The sequence below is a fragment of the Callithrix jacchus genome, chromosome 4 (assembly GCF_049354715.1).
Source record: "Callithrix jacchus isolate 240 chromosome 4, calJac240_pri, whole genome shotgun sequence".
NCBI classification, from domain to species: domain Eukaryota; kingdom Metazoa; phylum Chordata; class Mammalia; order Primates; family Cebidae; genus Callithrix; species Callithrix jacchus.
The window spans coordinates 73,961,921-73,984,083 of NC_133505.1; the positions used below are offsets into that span (position 1 = coordinate 73,961,921).

Here is a 22,163-nt window from a genome sequence, read left to right on the forward strand (position 1 = left end):
ACACACAAATAGGTAGTGATGCCTTGTGCTTTCAACAGAGATTTGTGCAAGTTTATACTTTTTAATTTTATCTATTCCTAGATAGAATCAAATATGATTTACTCTTATTTGTCCATAAAGTGCAAAAAACTAGACATTATGGGAAAATAAAAAAAACCAATAACTATAGAAATTTAAAATACTTTTTTGTTACTTTTTTATGTCAGCTGGACTCCACAAATACAAACATAAAACGACATTGATCGGTTAAAATATTGTGAACCAAGTTTCTCATAGTCTACTTTCCATTAACTTTTCTAGGAGTAAAATTCTTAGACATCAGTAGAGAGGCTATCTTAGAATTCAGATGTGAAAACTCATTTTCTTAAGTTGATACAGTTTTGGAACTTTATCACTCAAGTGGTAACCACATGTTTGTAAGTGGATTTTAGTGGTATTCCTTGGATTTTAATGGTATTACATTATCATTGGCAGCACTCTAAGCCCAATGAAATCAGATGGCTTTCTTTCATGTAGGCCCTTTATTTTTGTGCATTATAACTGTATTATTTGTAAATGTGACCTAGCTCAGCACATGGACATATCCTTGAGTACTTAAATATATCATGTGTCATTTCTGACTCCCGTTATTTTTATTCTTAAATTTAGTTGCATCATAAAAAATGTAAAATTCTTACCACATTGTATCTCTATGAATTTAGTATCTGAAAGTGAACTCTAATAATTAAGATTTTTTTAAGTTTCTAGACTGTGCCAAAAAAAATTGACATTATGATTTTAAAATATGTAGATTTACTTGGTAGAATCATTTGAAATTCTCATTAGAACTCATAATCTTATAGCTAAACTCAGGCACCTTCACTGTATATGAAAGCATCATCAACTATCGACTAGATGTAAGGCACTACTAAGAAGTATATATAGTCCCTGATTTCAGATGTTTTACTATTCATTCAGAAGATTCAGAAGATTCAGACATAAGCATGTACAAAGTTGAATGCAGTTTGGAAAATCTCATATAAATACTCTGACTTTAATGAAAGATGGTAACTTGAGGATTCAGTGGTTTCAGGCAACATTTCTTCTAATCATCCCACATGATATCCCTAAGATATCATATTAAGGAATAAAGCTAACAATGTAGATCAGGACCTACACTAGTTTTTCTCTGTTAGACCTAGAATGAACTGCGGACAAGAGGAGGACAGAAGAAACATGCAAAACCACAAACTGTATCTCCAGCTACTCACTACTTTTCCAGGATTTGATGGGGTGGGTTGTGGTAATGGGCAGTGACATTTTTGTGTGGGATAATGCTAAAACAGTATTATAGTCATAAAGAATCCTCTTTTTAAGAAACATGCATGTAACCACTACAATGAAATAGATATTATGTAGGAATGGCATGCATTGTTTATATCAAATAATGAAATACTTTTAGGTATTCAGAATTTGATATATAAGTAGATAATATGCTATCAGATTCCTTGCTGAGTCAATGTACAACTTCTTCCCACTTCTTCTGAGGTGAGAGAAAACCATTGCCTGGGATCTGTATAAGGAAGGAAGGAAAAAAGAAAAATGAAGATATAGTATTTCCTAGTGTGAGTTGTTAGTTACTAATTTGTATACTGGGTCTGAGGACAGGGGGCTGATACTGATAAAGCAGGATGGGCAAGAGGCATAGAGAAACAAAAAGGTATTTCCTGCCTCATAAACATGATGTGGTCTATTCCTCCTTTTGTAATCCATAATGACAATTAAAATATTATGGAAAGGGTGTGTGTATGTGTGTGTGTGTGTGTGTGTGTGTGTGTGTGTCTGTGTGTCTGTGTGTGTCTGTGTTAAGTGGTCTTTGGGGTTTGTTTTACTTATCTCACCACAGTTCTGGTGGTCCAAATTATGTTTTCTTTTTTCCTTTTTTTTTTTTTCGAGATGGAGTCTCACTCTGTCTCCCAGGTGGGAGTGCAGTGGTGCAATCTCAGCTCACTGCAACCTCTGCCTCCTGCATTCAACCAATTCTCCTGCCTCAACCTCTTGAGTAGCTGGGACTACAGGCATTTGCCACCACAGCTGGCTAATGTTTTATTTTTAGTAGAGATGGGGTTTCACCATGTTAGCCAGCCTGGTCTCGAACTCCTGACCTCAGGTGATCCACCTGCCTTGGCCTCCCAAAGTGCTGGAATTACAGCCCTGAGTCACTGTGCCCGGCCTAGGTTTTCTATTTTCTCTGAATTGTCATTGTAGTCATTAATTGAGAATTTGCTTAATAATGTCAATTCTCAGTTAATAATTTACATATGTGAGGATAAATAAATTTTCTTTTATTCCCTGTTTCTCTCTCCCTGCAACTTTATACCCGGTGAAAAACAAAAAAAATTACTATTAAATGGATTATCTTGACACAGACATATCCAAATTTCTAATATCTCAATATTTAAAGGACATTTTCTATGTCTCTTTCCTAATACATTGATGCGATGAGGCAGAGTGGTCTTGGACTTTTGCAAAAGAACACGTATTTAAATTTAGATTTTTACATTTTAATATATTCGTGTCACTCATCTAATCTTTGTTCATATGTAAAATGGGGACAATAGTAAATACCTACTTCTTAGGACTTTGTGAGATGCTGTAAGGTGGGGAACCTGATAGGGAGTAAATACTGTGAAAGAATTAATAGCAGTATGTTAATGCCCTTCAACCAAAGTCCATCAGAATCACACCTGTAGTTGACCTAGCTGAGTTGGAGAGTGAGGGGAAACTAACATAGAGGAACTGTGGGGACCTCCATAACGGAGTGTTAGAAATATGGAATTTGAGCTTACGTTAAGTGATCTGGCAGAGGGTTTAAGGAAGCGGCATTTATTCTGAACTGGATGCTGTCTGGAAGGTGTGACAATTCTGTGATTGGATACTTTAATAAATTACCTCGGTGAAGGGAAGACCAGCCATAATTGGTAAAGAAAGAGCATTCATTCGTATTAGCTGAGAAAGAAGTATGTTTGGTACTTTATGAGTTGCACTGTTACCTTGTTTCTGTCTCCTAAGTGTCCGTGCATGTGACTGATGTTTTCTGACATGGTTTAGGTCTAACAAAAGATAACAGTTTTTCTGTGCACATCAGGCAAGCTGCTAATCAGGTCTATCTGTGTCTTTTTATGGTAATTCCCCATCTAGGGCTATTTGATCACTTTAGAACCCTCTGTTCTTAATGGTCTTGATTTTTATTAATATTTAACTGGAGAAAAAATGTCGTATATAATGGAGAGCTGCATTTTCCAGTATGACTGCCATTAAAATTATATAGATATATATACCCAAAATAAAATTTATATAACCATTTCCAAAATTAAATGCTTCTGGGAACATAAAAAGCTTAAGTTCTTAGTTAAAAGCCTGAAGTTTTATACTAATTTTCTTTATAGCTTTTTACTTTATAGTAATATTCTCCCCTAGTCAGTAGTTGAATATTAGAGGAGCTAATGAGTTTAGTTTGTACTGTTTTCAGTGTGGACTTTTCTCAGTATGATATGTGTCCATGCAGTAGAGTATAAATAATATAGGGGACAAAGATAAGTAATAACTGAGTGACAGATTAAAGACTAAAATAAATGGAAGATCTGTTGGTAAATAAGTCTTTATTTATATAAAGAAATATAAATATATGGATTTAATTATCTGATTCAGTGGGAAAAAGAGTGGTCTGTGATTCAGAAGATATGGATTAAAGTTCAGCCCCAATTGGTAATTAAAATATTTACTTGGGCAATTTATATACTCTATTTTTTAATTTCTTTTTTTATGAATTAGTCAGTTTTCATTACCTCTTAATATTATAGGATTGATATATTATTATAATTATTATATTTGAATAGTATAAACATTGATGTAGATAATTTTTTAATGATTTATATGAATATATTAATTTAAATTTAAGGGATTTTGGAAGAAATAGGTCAAATAAACTAGGGATAGTATGATAATTATTGAGCTCTATCATCTTCTTATTATTATTATTTATTTATTTATTTTTTGTTTTTGAGACGGAGTTTCGCCCTTGTTACCCAGGTTGGAGTGCAATGGCACGATCTTGGCTCACTGAAACCTCCGCCTCCTGGGTTCAGGCAATTCTCCTGCCTCAGCCTCCCGAGTAGCTGGGACTACTGGCGCGCGCCACCATGCCCAGCTAATTTTTTGTATTTTAGTAGAGACGGGGTTTCACCATGTTGACCAGGATGGTCTCGATCTCTTGACCTCATGATCCACCTTCCTCGGCCTCCCAAAGTGCTGGGATGAGCTCTATCATCTTAGTCATGGACTCAAAGGGATTTTTCTCCCAGATTTGTGCTAGGATGAAGTACTTTCATACAGGCTGTGTCACTCTGTTGGGCTGAGCACTGTCACACCCATCAACCTGCATTTGAAAAATGCTTTCCTGGGTTCCCAAAACCCCACCAGAAGGATACTGCCAAGTTGAAGTTTCCAGATATATTTCATACTCTTACAAACCCTAAGATGAGAGAAAGAGTCACCTAAGAGTATGGCCTCAGAAACACAGATGGACCCAAATATCTCTGTTACCTAGAGCAGGAGGCTTCAGTCTCCTATGAACCCAAAATTTTGGTCTACAACAACTATAGGAGGATGCTCTGCCCTCAGTCTCTGCAGGGAGCCTTTCTGGTGAAGACAGTGAGTAGGAGGATGCTAAACATTTGCTGGAACTTGGTTCAAAGGTCCCTGATTATGTTTGCATGAGGTTGTTATAATTTGTAACTCAAATGCTGCCTCATTAACCTGTTCTTTAATTGATATGGATTTTATCTTCTTAGCCACCTAGCCTGTTGTATGACAATTATATTAGTTTTATGGCATTTTAGATTTTGGGCATTATTCCAGTGTTTTTTTCAGTTCTTAGCTTAAAATATATTTATATTAGTTTTGTCTTTCTTGGCTTGATCTTACTATTTAATATTTTTTCTCATTCAACCTTTAATAAACTTTTTATATCCTTCTTAGCCTTACCATTATCATTTTATATTTTAATTTTAATTTTTAAAAATGATGTTGCTTTTTTATTTTCCTCCTATGTAGTTTAGTTTAAAATGGTAAATGGAAGACAGATTTTAGCTTTTCAGCATATGCCCAAAGCAAGAGGTATTACTCTGTTTTTTAGACGCAGGGTCTTGCTCTGTCACCCAGGCCAGGGTGCAGTGGCATGATCATAGCTCATTGTACCTGGAAATCCTGGCCTTAAGCACTCCCCCACCTCAGCTTCCTGAGTAGCTGAGACTACTTGTGTGCAATACCACATCCGGCTAACTGCTTTTTTTTTTTTTTTAATTTTTGTAGAGACAGGGTCCCACTATATTTCTCAGGCTGTTCTTAAACTCATACCTCAAGCAGTCCTTCTACCTCAGCCTCTCAAAGCTCTGGGGTAACATGAATGAGCTACTATGCCAGGCAGAAGTTGGACTCTTGTACATTTTAGTCGTGGGTCCTGAAAGAGTCTTTACAGATCCCTGGATAACTCCCAGCTTACTGCAATCTGAACTCTGCAAATTGGCCAGCACAAAATGAAATAACTTTCAAGCCAACGTCCAGAATTTTTCTCTATGTATGACTTAATCAATCAAGAATATTCAACCCAGAACAGTTGCTGAAATGTTAGTTTTATTATCCAAAATATTCACAACTTAATCTAATTTGTGGTTATTTTTATCTAACCTCTTCTAAATTGTTAACAGTTATGGGTCAAAATGTAAGAACAGACTGGAAAATAATGTATTTATTAAAATATATTACAGAAGTTAATTTGGCTCTTGTACACAAAAGACAATTTTATCTTCAAAGGGAGCCCAATTGCAACTCCATATATAAGGCAGGAAGAAGTTCACATAACGAAGTAAACCCCAGGAACCTAGCAGTTTAGTCTTTGCAGTTTTAACTCTTCTAGTTTCAGAAAGTCTGGTAGTTTGTCACACTGCTGAAGTGAAACTTTAGTTGTCTGCAATGTGACACTGGCATATAAGGGAGCATGTTACAGGATGGTAAAGCAGGCTGATCTCTCAGCATTCTCCCAGCTTCAAAACCCAGCCTTGTTGCTCTTCATTCTTAGGCACTTTTGTAGAATGGCTCAGAAAGTAATAGACTTTTGGAGTTTTTAAATTGAAAACTAATATTAAGAAAAAATAATCCAACCGCAAGTGTTTATAATGAGAAAGAAGAGAAATTGAAACAGCCTAAGAAAGTGTTGATTCTGACTTGGCTACAAATGAGAGAAGAAGTTATGTATTCTAGTATAGTGTTTATTAAATGGAGTTCTATGAATTAAAAAAGAAGTTATGGGATACTATTCAATTAAATTTGAGAAGTAAATTTCTAAGGTTATTTATTGCAGTCACTCTTCATGTCTAAAATGGAGTTCCAAATTTAACATTAAAAAAACTAGAAAATTTGATAACACTCAAATTGAACACTAGTCTAACCCAATTCAATTAAAGAATCAACCCTTTACCTATTTGATTAAGGCAAAATCCTAAAAGTCAATCTTTATTTTATATTTTTCTACACCCTACCACAAACCTGCCAGCTCTACATCCAGAAAACATTGTGAATTCATCCACTTTTTTTCTATGCCACTGATGCAACCATAATCCAAGCTGCCATCAGCTCTGGACTCTATACAGTATAGTCCCCCAGTATTTCATAGTAACCATCCTTGCCCCTGTACCATCCATTCCACACAAAAACACAATATTAAGTTTTAAAATGTAAATTATATCTTATCACTTCCTTACTTTAAAATCTTCTCATTCTTTACATCTTCCCTGGGTGAACGGCCTATAGGGCCTATAAGATCTGGCTTCTGCACAGCATCTGAACCCATCTCCTGCCACCTCCCCTTTTCCAGGATCCCCACAAGCCTCAGCCTTCTCTCTATTCCTGAACACAGATCTTCACATAACAGATATTTTACATATAAAGATTTTTTAGTGCCAAATAGGAGACATTGTTTAATTTTTTATTTTTTTCTTTTCAGTGATATTCTGGATTCTTAAAAAATTATTAGAGAATTTCTTTTACAGTCCTCAGCCTCATAGTATTTCTGGAAATGGTAGTGTTATTTTACTGAATGAGAAAAAAATGGAGGAGAGGGAGGCTTTGGGGAGGTGGAAATTAAAAGTTGGTTCTGTCCAGTGATTCAGACTCAGCTCTTATATCATCCTCTCCTGAGCACTCTCTATTGCATCGCCCTCTTTATCATGTTGTCTTCATAAGACCTCTAGTGAAATGCTCTGGTTTGTTTACTCGTTTATCATCTGCCCCCACACTATACATTCATAAGAGCAGACCTCAGCCAGTCCTGAGTTCCCCATGGCCCAGCTGAGTAATGCCAATCACAGCCTAAATTCTCTATAAATCTTTACTCCTGTGTGTGTTGAGACTCCAAGAGGGTTTGTGGAGTGTTTGTATTTCCCCAACTTACTAGGGAACTCTTTTCTTACAGAATGCTAAGATGTGAATCAGTTTTCAATAGAAACAGTTTCAAAAAGAAAGCTTTGAGGTATTTTTAAATTCGTAGGTTTGCGATGACCCTGAGAGGTCCCTCTTACAAATATTTGAAGTAAGCCATACACAAGGAACAGTCATTGAGTGGGGAGAGGCATTGATTGTCTCTACTGCCTCGCTGCCGAGCCAGGTAAAAAGCCAAGCCTGCATGCAGAGTTGAAGGAGAAGCAGCTTCCTCACCACTTTAGCTCTCCAGTTAAACATCAGATAAAAAAAAAAAAGCTGTTCCCTCCGATCTTGGAGAACCTAGATGAGTGCTTATAAAAAAAAGAAATAGCAATATATAACATAATAAATTATTTTTATTTAAAAATTTCTCTACATTTGTCCCTAAAAGATAATGTACATAGTCCATCTAGAAATGCTTACTTATCCGAAACAGAACTCTTGATTTTCACCTCCCCAAAGCCTCCCTGTCCTCCATTTTTTCTCTCATTTGGTAAAATGACACAACTGTTTACAGAATGTTATGGGGCTGAGGTCTGTAAAACAAATTCATTAATATTTTTTTTAAATCCAGAATATCACTGAAAAGAAAAAAATTAAAAATAAAACCATGTCTCATATTTGGCATGAAAAATATATATATATATACACACACACACACATATATAAAATATATATTGTGAACTTATGTGTGTGTGTGTGTGTGTGTATACATGTATATACTGTCTGTTGTCTAGCTTTTTAAGTTAAATTTATATATGTCTCTTCTACCTGACTTTTAAATTATCTGTTTCCTCAATGACTTAGATTCGACACACTGAAGAAATACTAGGCCTTTCCTCTTTTGTTTCTTATATCTAATGAGTTATTTTGTCAAGCCAATTCCTTCATAACAGTGCAGTTAATGTTCAATAAAAGGATCTTTCGGTTATCAGTGTAAAAAAAAACTACAAAAAATGCCCACTTGGTACATCTTCAATTTTATTTTTTTGTGTGTTACTGACTTTGTAAACAAAACTGATCCCATCTAAAATACATGTTTTGTTGATGTTTATGATAGTGTTGAACCTCAAATTACTCCTCAGATTTCTTTTTTTTTTTTTATGTTTATCTCAACCTTTATTTATTTATTTATTTTTTATTTATTTATTTTTTTAATTGGATTTTAGGTTTTGGGGTACATGAGCAGAGCATGCAAGACAGTTGCGTAGGTACACACATGGCAGTGTGCTTTGCTTTTCTTCTCCCCTTCACCCACATTTGGCATTTCTCCCCAGGCTATCCCTCCCAACCTCCCCCTCCCACTGGCCCTCCCCTTTTCCCCCCAATAGACCCCAGTGTTTAGTACTCCCCTTTCTGTGTCCATGTGTTCTCATTTTTCATCACCCACCTATGAGTGAGAATATGCGGTGTTTCATTTTCTGTTCTTGTGTCAGTTTGCTGAGGATGATGTTCTCCAGATTCATCCATGTCCCTACAAACTACACAAACTCATCATTCTGATTGCTGCATAATATTCCATGGTGTATATGTGCCACATTTTTCCAATCCAGTCTATTATCAATGGGCATTTGGGTTGATTCCAGGTCTTTGCTATTGTAAACAGTGCTGCAATGAACATTCGTGTACATGTGTCCTTATAGTAGAACGATTTATAGTCTTTTGGATATATACCCAGTAATGGGATTGCTGGGTCAAATGGAATTTCTATTTCTAAGGCCTTGAGGAATCGCCACACTGTCTTCCACAATGGTTGAACTAATTTACACTCCCACCAACAGTGTAAAAGTGTTCCTTTTTCTCCACATCCTCTCCAGCATCTGTTGTCTCCAGATTTTTTAATGATCGCCATTCTAACTGGCGTGAGATGGTATCTCAATGTGGTTTTGATTTGCATCTCTCTGATGACCAGTGACGGTGAGCATTTTTTCATATGATTGTTGGCCTCATATATGTCTTCTTTCATTAAGTATCTGTTCATATCCTTTGCCCACTTTTGAATAGGCTTGTTTGTTTTTTTCCTGTAAATCTGTTTGAGTTCTTTGTAAATTCTGGATATCAGCCCTTTGTCAGATGGGTAGACTGCGAAAATTTTTTCCCATTCTGTAGGTTGCCGATCCACTCTAGTGACTGTTTCTTTTGCCGTGCAGAAGCTGTGGAGTTTCATTAGGTCCCATTTGTCTATTTTGGCTTTTGTTGCCAATGCTTTTGGTGTTTTGTTCGTGAAGTCCTTGCCTACTCCTATGTCCTGGGTAGTTTTGCCTAGATTTTCTTCTAGGGTTTTTATGGTGCCAGGTCTTATGTTTAAGTCTTTAATCCATCTGGAGTTAATTTTAGTGTAAGGTGTCAGGAAGGGGTCCAGTTTCTGCTTTCTGCACATGGCTAGCCAGTTTTCCCAACACCATTTGTTAAACATGGAATCCTTTCCCCATTGCTTGTTTTTGTCAGGTTTATCAAAGATTGTATAGTTGCATGTATGTTGTGTTGCCTCCGGTGCCTCTGTTTTGTTCCATTGGTCTATATCTCTATTTTGGTACCAGTACCATGCTGTTTTGATTACTGTAGACTTGTAGTATAGTTTGAAATCTGGTAGCGTGATGCCCCCCGCTGTGTTCTTTTTGCTTAGAATTGACTTGGCTATGCGGGCTCTCTTATGGTTCCCTATGAAGTTCATGGTGGTTTTTTCCAGTTCTGTGAAGAAAGTCAATGGTAGCTTGATGGGGATAGCGTTGATTCTGTAAATTACTTTGGGCAGTATAGCCATTTTCACGATATTAATTCTTCCTAACCATGAACATGGAATGTTTCTCCATCTCTTTGTGTCCTCTCTGATTTCGTTGAGCAGTGGTTTGTAGTTCTCCTTGAAGAGGTCTCTTACGTTCCTTGTGAGTTGTATTCCAAGGTATTCTATTCTTTTTGTAGCAATTGCGAATGGCAGTTCGCTCTTGATTTGGCTTTCTTTAAGTCTGTTATTGGTGTAGACGAATGCTTGTGATTTTTGCACATTGATTTTATATCCTGAGACTTTGCTGAAGTTGCTTATCAGTTTCAGGAGTTTTTGCACTGAGGTGATGGGGTCTTCTAGGTATACTATCATGTCGTCTGCAAATAGAGACAATTTGGCTTCCACCTTTCCTATTTGAATACCCTTTATTTCTTTTTCTTGCCTGATTGCTCTGGCTAGAACTTCCAGTACTATATTGAATAGGAGTGGTGAGAGAGGGCATCCTTGTCTAGTGCCAGATTTCAAAGGGAATGCTTCCAGTTTTTGCCCATTCAGTATGATATTGGCTGTTGGTTTGTCATAAATAGCTTTTATTACTTTAAGATACGTTCCATCGATACCGAGTTTATTGAGGGTTTTTAGCATAAAGGGCTGTTGAATTTTGTCAAATGCCTTCTCTGCGTCAATTGAGATAATCATGTGGTTTTTGTTTTTGGTTCTGTTTATGTGGTGAATTACGTTGATAGACTTGCATATGTTGAACCAGCCTTGCATCCCCGGGATGAATCCTACTTGATCATGATGAATAAGTTTTTTGATTTGCTGTTGCAATCGGCTTGCCAATATTTTATTGAAGATTTTTGCATCTATGTTCATCATGGATATTGGCCTGAAGTTTTCTTTTCTTGTTGGGTCTCTGCCGGGTTTTGGTATCAGAATGATGTTGGTCTCATAAAATGATTTGGGAAGGATTCCCTCTTTTTGGATTGTTTGAAATAGTTTTAGGAGAAATGGTACCAGCTCCTCCTTGTGTGTCTGGTAGAATTCGGCTGTGAACCCGTCTGGACCTGGGCTTTTTTTGTGTGGTAGGCTCTTAATTTCTGCGTCAACTTCAGACCTTGTTATTGGTCTATTCATAGTTTCAGCTTCCTCCTGGTTTAGGCTTGGGAGGACACAGGAATCCAGGAATTTATCCATTTCTTCCAGGTTTACTAGTTTATGCGCATAGAGTTGTTTGTAATATTCTCTGATGATGGTTTGAATTTCTGTGGAATCTGTGGTGATTTCCCCTTTATCATTTTTTATTGCACCTATTTGGTTGTTCTCTCTTTTCTTTTTAATCAATCTGGCTAGTGGTCTATTTTGTTGATCTTTTCAAAAAACCAGCTCTTGGATTTATTGATTTTTTGAAGGGTTTTTCGTGTCTCAATCTCCTTCAGCTCAGCTCTGATCTTAGTTATTTCTTGTCTTCTGCTGGGTTTTGAGTTTTTTTGATCTTGCTCCTCTAGCTCTTTCAATTTTGACGATAGGGTGTCAATTTTGGATCTCTCCATTCTCCTCATATGGGCACTTATTGCTATATACTTTCCTCTAGAGACTGCTTTAAATGTGTCCCAGAGGTTCTGGCACGTTGTGTCTTCGTTCTCATTGGTTTCGAAGAACTTCTTTATTTCTGCCTTCATTTCACTGTTTACCCAGTCAACATTCAAGAGCCAGTTGTTCAGTTTCCATGAAGCTGTGCGGCTCTGGGTCTGTTTCTGAATTCTGAGTTCTAACTTGATTGCACTATGGTCTGAGAGGCTGTTTGTTATGATTTCAGTTGTTTTGCATTTGTTGAGCAGTGCTTTACTTCCAATTATGTGGTCAATTTTAGAGTAGGTGTGATGTAGTGCTGAGAAGAATGTGTATTCTGTGGATTTGGGGTGGAGAGTTCTGTAAATGTCTATCAGGTTTGCTTGCTCCAGGTCTGAGTTCAAGCCCTGGATATCCTTGTTGATTTTCTGTCTGGTTGATCTGTCTAGTATTGACAGTGGAGTGTTAAAGTCTCCCACTATTATTGTGTGGGAGTCTAAGTCCTTTTGTAAGTCATTAAGAACTTGCCTTATGTATCTGGGTGCTCCTGCATTGGGTCCATATATGTTTAGGATCGTTAGCTCTTCTTGTTGTATCGATCCTTTTACCATTATGTAATAGCCTTCTTTGTCTCTTTTGATCTTTGTTGCTTTAAAGTCTATTTTATCAGAAATGAGAATTGCAACTCCTGCTTTTTTTTGCTTTCCATTTGCTTGGTAAATCTTCCTCCATCCCTTTATTTTGAGCCTTTGTGTATCCTTGCATGTGAGATGGGTTTCCTGTATACAGCACACTGATGGGTTTTGGATTTTTATCCAATTTGCCAGTCTGTGTCTTTTGATTGGTGCATTTAGTCCATTTACATTTAGGGTTAATATTGTTATGTGTGAATTTGATACTGCCATTTTGATGCTAAGTGGCTGTTTTGCCTGTTAGTTGTTGTAGATTCTTCATTATGTTGATGCTCTTTAGCATTCAGTGTGATTTTGGAATGGCTGGTACTGGTTGATCCTTTCTATGTGTAGTGCCTCTTTTAGGAGCTCTTGTAAAGCAGGCCTGGTGGTGACGAAATCTCTGAGTACTTGCTTGTTCGCAAAGGATTTTATTTTTCCTTCACTTCTGAAGCTCAGTTTGGCTGGATATGAAATTCTGGGTTGAAAGTTCTTTTCTTTAAGAATGTTGAATATTGGCCCCCACTCTCTTCTGGCTTGTAGTGTTTCTGCCGAGAGATCTGCTGTGAGTCTGATGGGCTTCCCTTTGTGGGTGACCCGACCTTTCTCTCTGGCTGCCCTTAGTATTCTCTCCTTTATTTCAACCCTATTGAATCTGACGATTATGTGCCTTGGGGTTGCTCTTCTTGCAGAATATCTTTGTGGTGTTCTCTGAATTTCCTGTAATTGAGTGTTGGCCTGTCTTGCTAGGTGGGGGAAATTTTCCTGGATGATGTCCTGAAGAGTATTTTCCAGCTTGGATTCATTCTCTTCGTCCCCTTCTGGTACACCTATCAAATGCAGGTTAGGTCTTTTCACATAGTCCCACATTTCTTGGAGACTTTGTTCATTCCTTTTTGCGCTTTTTTCTCTAATCTTGGTTTCTCGTTTTATTTCATTGAGTTGGTCTTCGACTTCAGAAATTCTTTCTTCTGCTTGGTCAATCCAGCTATTGAAACTTGTCCATGCTTCGCGAAGTTCTCGTATTGTGTTTTTCAGCTCCTTTAATTCATTTATATTCCTCTCTAAGTTATCCATTCTTGTTATCATTTCCTCGAATCTTCTTTCAAATCTTTTTTCAAGGTTCTTAGTTTCTTTGCATTGATTTAATACATGATCTTTTAGCTCACAAAAGTTTCTCATTATCCATCTTCTGAAGTCTAATTCCGTCATTTCGTCGCAGTCATTCTCCGTCCAGCTTTGTTCCCTTGCTGGTGAGGAGTTTTGTCCTTTCTAGGAGGCGAGGTGTTCTGGTTTCGGGTGTTTTCCTCCTTTTTGCGCTGGTTTCTTCCCATCTTTGTGGATTTTTCCGCTGGTCATCTGTGTAGTTGCTGACTTTTCGATTGGGTCTCTGAGTGGACACCCGGAGTGTTGATGATGAAGTATTTCTTTTGTTTGGTTTTCCTTCTACCAGTCTAGCCCCTTGGCTGTACGACTGCTGAGGTCTGCTCCAGACCCTGCTTGTCTGGGGTGCACCTCTAGCAGCTGTGGCACAGTGAGGGATGCTACCAGTTTCTTTTTCTGCTATCTTTGTCCCAGGATGATGGCTGCCTAATGTCAGTCTTTTGGATATAGAGGGGTCAGGGAGCTGCTTGAGGAGACAGTTTGTACTTTATAGGGTCTTACTTGCTGAGCTGTGAGCTCTGTTGTTCATTCAGGGCTGTTAGGCTGCTATGTTTGATTCTGCTGCAACAGAGCTCATTAAAAAAACCCTTTTTTTTCTCAAATGCTCTGTGTTGAGGGGTTTGGGCTTTATTTTTGGATGTCCGTTGAGGTCCTGCCCAGCTAGGACGTAGACTAGCCACTGTTTGCCTGCCGAGGCTCTGCCCTGCTGTTGTGAGGCTTGCCCTGGCTCTGCTGTTCTGCTGTTTTCCGCCACGCCCTGCGGCGGAGTCTCTCTGTTGTAGCGGGTTGCCTCGGCAACGGCAGGGTGCATCAGCAGTGGGCGTGTATCTCAGTAGGGATGGGTTGCCTCGGCAACGGCTGGCTGCGTCAGCAATGGGCATGTATCTCAGTTGGGGCGGGTTGCCTCTGTAATGGTGGCCGCCCCTCCCCCTCAGAGCGTCTCGGGCCGTCTGCACGGGGCTTGTTTGAAATCGCGGTTTTGTTCGTCCCACTGGGCCAACCCTAACGCTCTGTCCCTGCAATCCCCTGGGCTGGCCCACTGTCCAAGTCTAGCTCAGTCTCAAGTCCAGCCCTCTCACGTCTCCTGTTGCTGCTTCAACGGGGCACCCGGACAAGCGCACCTTGTGGGGAGCGCTGGGTAGGGCCGGCCGCCACCACCCTGGCTGCCGGCTTCCCCAGGCGGAATATCTGCCTGGCGTCCCGCATCTTCTCTTCACTTGGGAATTTCCCCGTTCCGTGGTCAACAAAGATCAGTCTGGAAATGCAGCTCAGACTCACCTCTTCGCGGACACAACGAGAACTCCAATCCTGGTTTGTTCTCACAGCGCCATCTTGAGTCCTGCCCCCCTATCTCAACCTTTAAAACAAAACGCTCCTCAGATTTCTAATATTAACTCACTCTTGGGCTTTAGCCTTAACACAGAATATGTACATGGTCAGAAAGTACTGAACGACTATTACTACAAATTTATGAATTTAAAGACTCAAAACATTTTATTATTGTTAATGCAGTCTTAGTAAAAGCTTGATGAGCAAAACACTTCACAAATAGATGTTCTCGTTCTTCCTAATATCATCTCAGCAAGGTCCTTCCTCATTCTTCAGAGAAATATAATCCCCTGCCAAATTATCTTCTCTCTGATTTCCTCATTTGACATACTCATTCTAGATGTCATATCTTCACTAGACTGTCTTATTTTCTTTTCCAGTAAGCATTTAACTATTGCATTCATAATAAATCATACTCAAAATTTACTTGAAACCAGAATACTTAAGGACATTACATAGTCCTTTACTCTAGACACTCAGCACTAAGATTAGGTTAGCAGCACCTAATTCACCTTTGTTAACGTGTTGCTTTCTTTCTGTACATTCTCAATAATATGCATACCTGTACATCCTCTTGCCATTAAATAGATTGTAAGGCGTAGGGCATGAATCTCCTTTTATCAACCCTTCTCAGAATGCTTAGGATGATGAGGGTTCATACTGCAAGCTCAATAAATGTTATCTTTGAGCAGAAAAATTCTGAAATGAAAAACACTCATGTCTAAAGCGAAAAAAGAGGAAAATAGATAATTTATAATATCCTACTGCTTCACAAGGATTTTCTTTTTAGTCTAGAAAATGGACTACATAGCCAGTATGGTTGTATCAGATGCTTTTAATAAAGTGAGATGCTAAAATTCCATTAATGGAGTGATTAAATTGGCATTTTGTGATTTTTAATCTCATAAAGGGTTTATTAAGTACAACTAGATACCTATTAAACAACCTCTTTTTAATAGCTTCATATAAGGCTTGAAATTAGGTTGAAAGTACTTATATACTACCAGGTTTTCTTGGTTATTTGGATAGATTTTCACAGCAACATTAGTGTATGTTGAAACTTTGGATTTGCGGTGAATTCTCTTTCACTTGTGATCAAATTGACTAAGAACTATGAATTGATATTGGAAAAAAGTAGACATCCATAAACTGATGTATTTATAACATTTACATACTAGTTTGCACATTCTAATCTGGAAAGTATTTTTCGTTGAATCCTTTGCTTATTTCTACTCTGTGGGATATGGGATTGTGCCTTTGTCAATGCTGACTTTGTCTAAATTGTCCATAACTCACCACTCTATGTCTATTATAATTACTTCCCAAATAGAGGCAATATGTTGCCTGAAACCCTAAATACTTCATGTTTCATGTTAAGATGGTATTTTCTTTAACCTTCTATTTATTTATTTGCATGCAGAATGTCCGAAATTATAAGATGTTTGAGGGTAGGATTTATATTCCTTTATTTCTGTATCTCTTGTTAACACCTATCACAGTGTCTGATAACTAATAGATTCTCAAAAGTTATTTGAATGAATAAATACATGAATATCCATTTGAATCTCCCAATGATGAATCAAGTTAACAGACTATATTAAATTCCAGTCACCAGAAAATAGACATTTAAGAGTCACCTGGATCCTCTCTTTGCTTCAGCTCCCATGACCAGTCCTTCAGTTTCTTCTCACCATCTCTTCCTAGTAACTCTCTTATCTCTCCAAGACACTGCATCTGCACTGCCTCATCATCACAGCTCAGATTCTTCCCAACTTCTGTCATTTGTTCTCAATCCTGCACTGATCATAGAATTTCTCATTTAAATTGTTCAATGGCTTCTTACACATCTGAGAATAATACCCAAAATCCTTAACACAGTTGATGAGTTTTGCAAAATCTAGCCTCTCTTTTTTAAAACTTTTGCAATCTCTCCTCACCCAGCACTCTAGATGCCTTTTACAATGACCCTCATCGAATTCCTGGAAGTGCCCATGATTCTTCTTCCAAAGACCTTTGTGTATTCCTCTGCATGAAACATACCTTTCTCCTAAGTATTTTCTCATCATCCTGCAAGGCTTGCCTGAAGTCTCAGTTTGTCAAGGAAGACTCTCTAGACCTTCCAAAATCTTATCTCATAATGCCCTGAAACTATCCTTTGCAGCACTGCCATGTAATCAATTTATCTAGCATGTAATTCATTGTTTGTTTTTTAGGGTTCCCTCTCTAAAATATGAGTTCAGTAAGGTCTTGCTCAGGATTTAGTTTACTGCTTTATGTACCCCATCTCCTAGAATAAGGCCTTGCATGTTTGAGTGATCAATAAATATTTTTGATGAAAGAAGTGAATCTAAATATATACTGGAGCCTGGGTATGGTGGCTCATGCGTGCAATCCCAGCACTTTGGGAGGCCAAGGTGGGTGGATCACCTGAGATTAGGCGATCTAGACCAGCCTGGCCAACACAGTGAAACCCTGTCTCTACTAAAAATACAAAAAATTAGCAGAGCATGATGCCAGGCACCTGTAATCCCAGCTACTTGGGAGGCTGAGGCAAGGAGAATCACTTGAACCTGGGAGGCAGAGATTACAGTGAGTTGACATTGCACCACTGCACCCCAGCTTGGGTGACAGGGCAAGACTCTGCCTCAAAAAAATGCAAAGATATACTGGATATATAGAAGAAAATGGAAGTGGGAAAATAAGATAATAATATGTGGGGAGTTAATAAAACCTCATTCTTGTGTATTTATTCTTTGTATTTATTCATAGTCCATTGATTGGGGTTCATCTTCAAGGGTGGTTTTACCAGGTACTTTCTGTCCAGCCTCTCCTATTGAAAGATATCCTTATGCTGTCTCTTTTTCTACTTTGGTAGTTGATGGACAGTGGCAAGACTGGAGTTCGTGGAGCCAGTGCTCAGTGACATGTTCAAATGGGACTCAGCAGAGAAGTCGGCAGTGCACTGCAGCTGCCCATGGAGGCTCTGAATGCAGAGGGCCGTGGGCAGAAAGCAGAGAGTGCTATAACCCTGAATGTACAGGTAGGGCCTGATTCCTGCATAGAATGGGCATTCGTGCCATATAAAGGGTATATTATAAAATGTGTTAGAACTATGCCAAAGGGTCATGAAATCGGATAATCATTATATATATATATATACAAACACACACATATATATGTAATATGTGTGTGTATGTGTGTGTGTGTGCATACATAAACAAAGCCAATTATACCAGAACTTATCCAACTATATGTCATGCTAGTAAAGTAATAAAATTCAGGAGATTCTGAGATGAACTAAAAATACAACTGATGAATTTAGCACTGAGTTTGTACTTTTTACAAGTAAGGTCAATGTCCATTTGAAGATTCTAATGCACTTAACTACTGATCATCACAATGCTCTATATTTCACCTATCAGTTTAATATTTGAATGAAGTTTATTCACAGTGGTAGATTAATAAAAACGGAAGAGGTAGTAACATTATCAGATTTAAAAATTTTTAAAGCAGTGTGTGATATAAAACTGACATTGACCATGAAACGTTTCTTTCAGCCAATGGCCAGTGGAATCAGTGGGGTCATTGGAGTGGTTGTTCCAAGTCCTGTGATGGCGGCTGGGAAAGGCGAATAAGGACTTGCCAGGGTGCAATGATAACAGGGCAGCAATGTGAAGGAACAGGCGAAGAAGTGAGAAGATGCAGTGAGCAGCGATGCCCTGGTAAGAATGAACACAAATTATCTCAAAAGAAACATTTTATAACCTGAAAAAAAAAAGACTTAAAAATATTGTCATTGGTTAAGGGTCATACTTCCTCAACTAAAGGACTGCTAATGATAGACGGCAATTTACTTGTTTCTGTACTATGTGGGGCATAGTATAGAAACGGTCCCTGTTTATGTGTTATAGAATTGTTCTGTGTGAAATATTTGTTTATGGAGAATATAAAACAAGTTGTCTTAGCTTATATATACTAGAAAGGTAAAGGTGTAAGAAATAGCTAAGTGAGAAGATGAAGTGTTGTCGACATTCAGATGCTTTTAAGTTCTGTTGCTAATTACCGTCACCTTGATATGTGACCTTGGTTATCTACATTTACTTGCCTTTGCCCCATTTCATTGCCAAAGGAAATTCCTATGAGGAATGCATTTTAAATGAAAGTATAAAGTCTTAATTACTAATGAAAGAATGAAAGAAGTCCTGCTACATTAAAAGATTTTACATTTATCAGAGAAAATAATGAAAGGTCAGAAACTGCTCAGATTACACAGCACATATTTTACAGGATCATAGAGAACAAAAACTCCTTCCTACTCATGTGTACATTCCATTAAAATATTATTGACACACTGAGGACTCAATAAGTAAGTGAAAATCAGGATTTTATAATGATATCCTAAGAAAAATATTATAAACATACTAAAGATGTGGTAGGACAGAATTTTAAAATGTGACAATACAGTGTCAAAGTGCTGAACATAGAGAATTTGAAGACCCACTTAGAGTCCTATTGTTGCTAGTAACTGTGGACAAGCTAGCGGATCTCTCTGACTATCTGACTTCCGGGGGTACAGTGAGTACGGCTGGTTGTGGGATCCTTGAAGTTCCTTTTCAGTTCAGAAAGCTAAGAGGTTCTGCCTTTATCTCACAAGAGTCTTTTAACTTAGAAAAACCAAGGTATTCTAAGAGATACCCAGGAGTCAAAGCTTTGTATTTTTCCATAATTAGAATTACAAAGACTTCTCAGAGTTCTTCTAAGAATAACAACAGAACTGGATTTTAAACGTAACAATATGACAGTTGGAATTTTTTTGGTGGGGGGCTTAAAAACTATCTAAAATTAGGGCCAGGCATGGTGGCTCAGGCCTATAATCCCAGCACTTTGAGAGGCTGAGGGTGGTGAATCAGCTGAGGTCAGGAGTTTCAGACCAGCCTGGCCAAAATGACAAAAGCCTGTCTCTAATAAAAATACAAAAATTAGCTAGGCATGGTGGCGTGCACCTGTAATCCCAGCTACTTGGGAGGCTGAAGCAGGAGAATCGTTTGAACCTGGGATATGGAAGTTTCAGTGAGCTGAGATTGTGCCATTGCACTTTAGCCTGGGTGACAGAGCAAGACTCCATTAAAAAAAAATCTAAAATTAATTTTGTTAATTCTTAAGGCCATATGAATTCAATATGATAAGAAGTAACTGGAATACAGGGTTGTTAAGAGGGTGATACCTATTCAGATTAGCAGTTTGAAATTCGTCCAGTGCTGCATAAGAAGAATTAAGAAGTATTAAACAAAAACATTTATTTTGCCCAGGGAGAAATTTCATAGAACAGTAAGCACGATTAAATGAATCCCTCCAATATTTGATGTTATCTAAACCAGTCTGAGCGTACCATGGTTCTTAACTCGTCTTTTAAAACTGTCTTTCATCTGCATATATAGAGCCGAGATAGTACTGCTGCAATCAGATTTACAGAGATTGCCACCTGCTGTTTGGAAAACATTTTACAGATCTATTTATGAAAAAGACAGTTAACTTATTGGCTAGGTTGTTTGCTGGCTTTCATGACTTAAGGCAGATTAAAAAATTATCACATAAAAATAAAAAAAAATTTATATACACTACACATTTTGGTATTATTAATATTTTCTTTTTACTCTTTTCAATTATATGAAATGAAAAAAACACAAATTACAAGCATATAAATACCATTTTCAAAATTAAAAAGAATTCTTGAATCAGATAAGTAGTTTAAATATTACTACCTATGCAGGGACCCAAAAGTAAATAAATAAGCATGCGTGTGTGTGTGTGTGTGTGCGTGTGTGTGTGTGTGTGTGTGTACATACACCAAGCTTTGGAAAATATCCTAGTCTGGTGCATTTATATGAACAAAAGTTGCATTGTCCATCAAAAATTGTGTGTGACTATTAATTTCAAAAATTCCTCTGCTTTGCTTCAGAATTTTTTAAATTTACAAAAGGGATTTTTCTTTTTTTGAGATGGAGTTTTGCTCTTGTTGCCCAGGCTGCAGTGCAATGGCACCATCCTGGCTGACCACAATGTCTGTCTCCCGGGTTTAAGCAATTCTCTTGCGTTAGCCTCCCATGTAGCTGGGATTACAGACAGGCATGCACCATCATGCCCGGCTAATTTTTGTATTTTTAGTACAGTTTAGGTTTCTCCATGTTGGTCAGACGGTTCTCGAATTCCTGACCTCAGGTGATCTGCCCACCTCACCCTCCCAAGGGGTTTTTATTTTATATTAAATATTTAACTTTTTATGTGCAGTCACATCATCCATAAATTATTTTATCAAGTTTTTGATAACTGTTTTTCATAGTGTACTTGATATTTATTCTAGAGTTCCAAATCTGTTCAATGTACTCTCTGTGGTCAATATGTATTACTTTTGTGATTATGAGAATAGTGTTCCCAATTTCAGCCATTATATTGCTTCAAATTTACACATTGACAATATAAATTGATAAAACTTTCAAATTAGTGTAACATTTTCTAAGGCATCTTTCTCGTCATGTCAGCAACAAAGCTTCAACAATTTTTTAGACAATCTGAATTTCCTAGTGTTATTTTCATTCTGTTAATTCTTAATTTTTCTTCAAGTTGCTGAAAACAACTACTATTTATTTTATACTTCACTTAATTTGAAGTCAAAACAAATAAATCAAGTTTGCTAAGAGGCCCTCTGTTGTCAGGAAGGAGAAATATAACATGTACATCTTTGTCTGAATAATTAATGAAAATAATGATTAATAATCTGGATCTAATCAAAAGATCCAGATTGTTATGATGTCTACTAAAAATGAAAAAAAAAACTATTTTCTCCTCAAGATTAGGATATTTCTTTGTTGGTAAATAGATGAATTAAAAATATTAAAAATGTCATCAATGAACTCAAAAACGATATTTCTTTTGTTTTCATAAAACATAATCGTAGGAATGAAAAAAATATTTTTTAAAAATACTACTAGTTGGGAAATAGAATAGCTATAGGGGAGCTAGTAAGTGGCCCAATTTTAAAATTGGTTAGACTCATCAGATAATGGTTTCATTTATCTCAATCTCATTGTATATCCTCAGACATTGAGGGTTAAAATGGTAGCATGGTAATAGTTCCCCTAAGTGTTTTAATTGCTACAGTGTCAAACATAATATTTTGTATGTTT

At 37.4% G+C, this 22,163-nt stretch overlaps 1 protein-coding gene across 7 annotated transcripts in view; it reads left to right on the plus strand.

Moving 5' to 3' along the window:
* The window catches only part of ADGRB3 (adhesion G protein-coupled receptor B3), a 771,381-nt gene that overhangs the window by 299,575 nt on the left and 449,643 nt on the right, over window positions 1-22,163 (plus strand). For all 7 annotated transcript variants that reach the window (XM_078369486.1, XM_002746712.7, XM_008994633.5 and 4 more), the window contains 2 exons: window positions 17,855-18,019; window positions 18,537-18,701. In XM_078369486.1, the coding sequence (XP_078225612.1) occupies window positions 17,855-18,019; window positions 18,537-18,701 (330 nt within the window). The remainder of the gene's footprint in view (window positions 1-17,854; window positions 18,020-18,536; window positions 18,702-22,163) is intronic.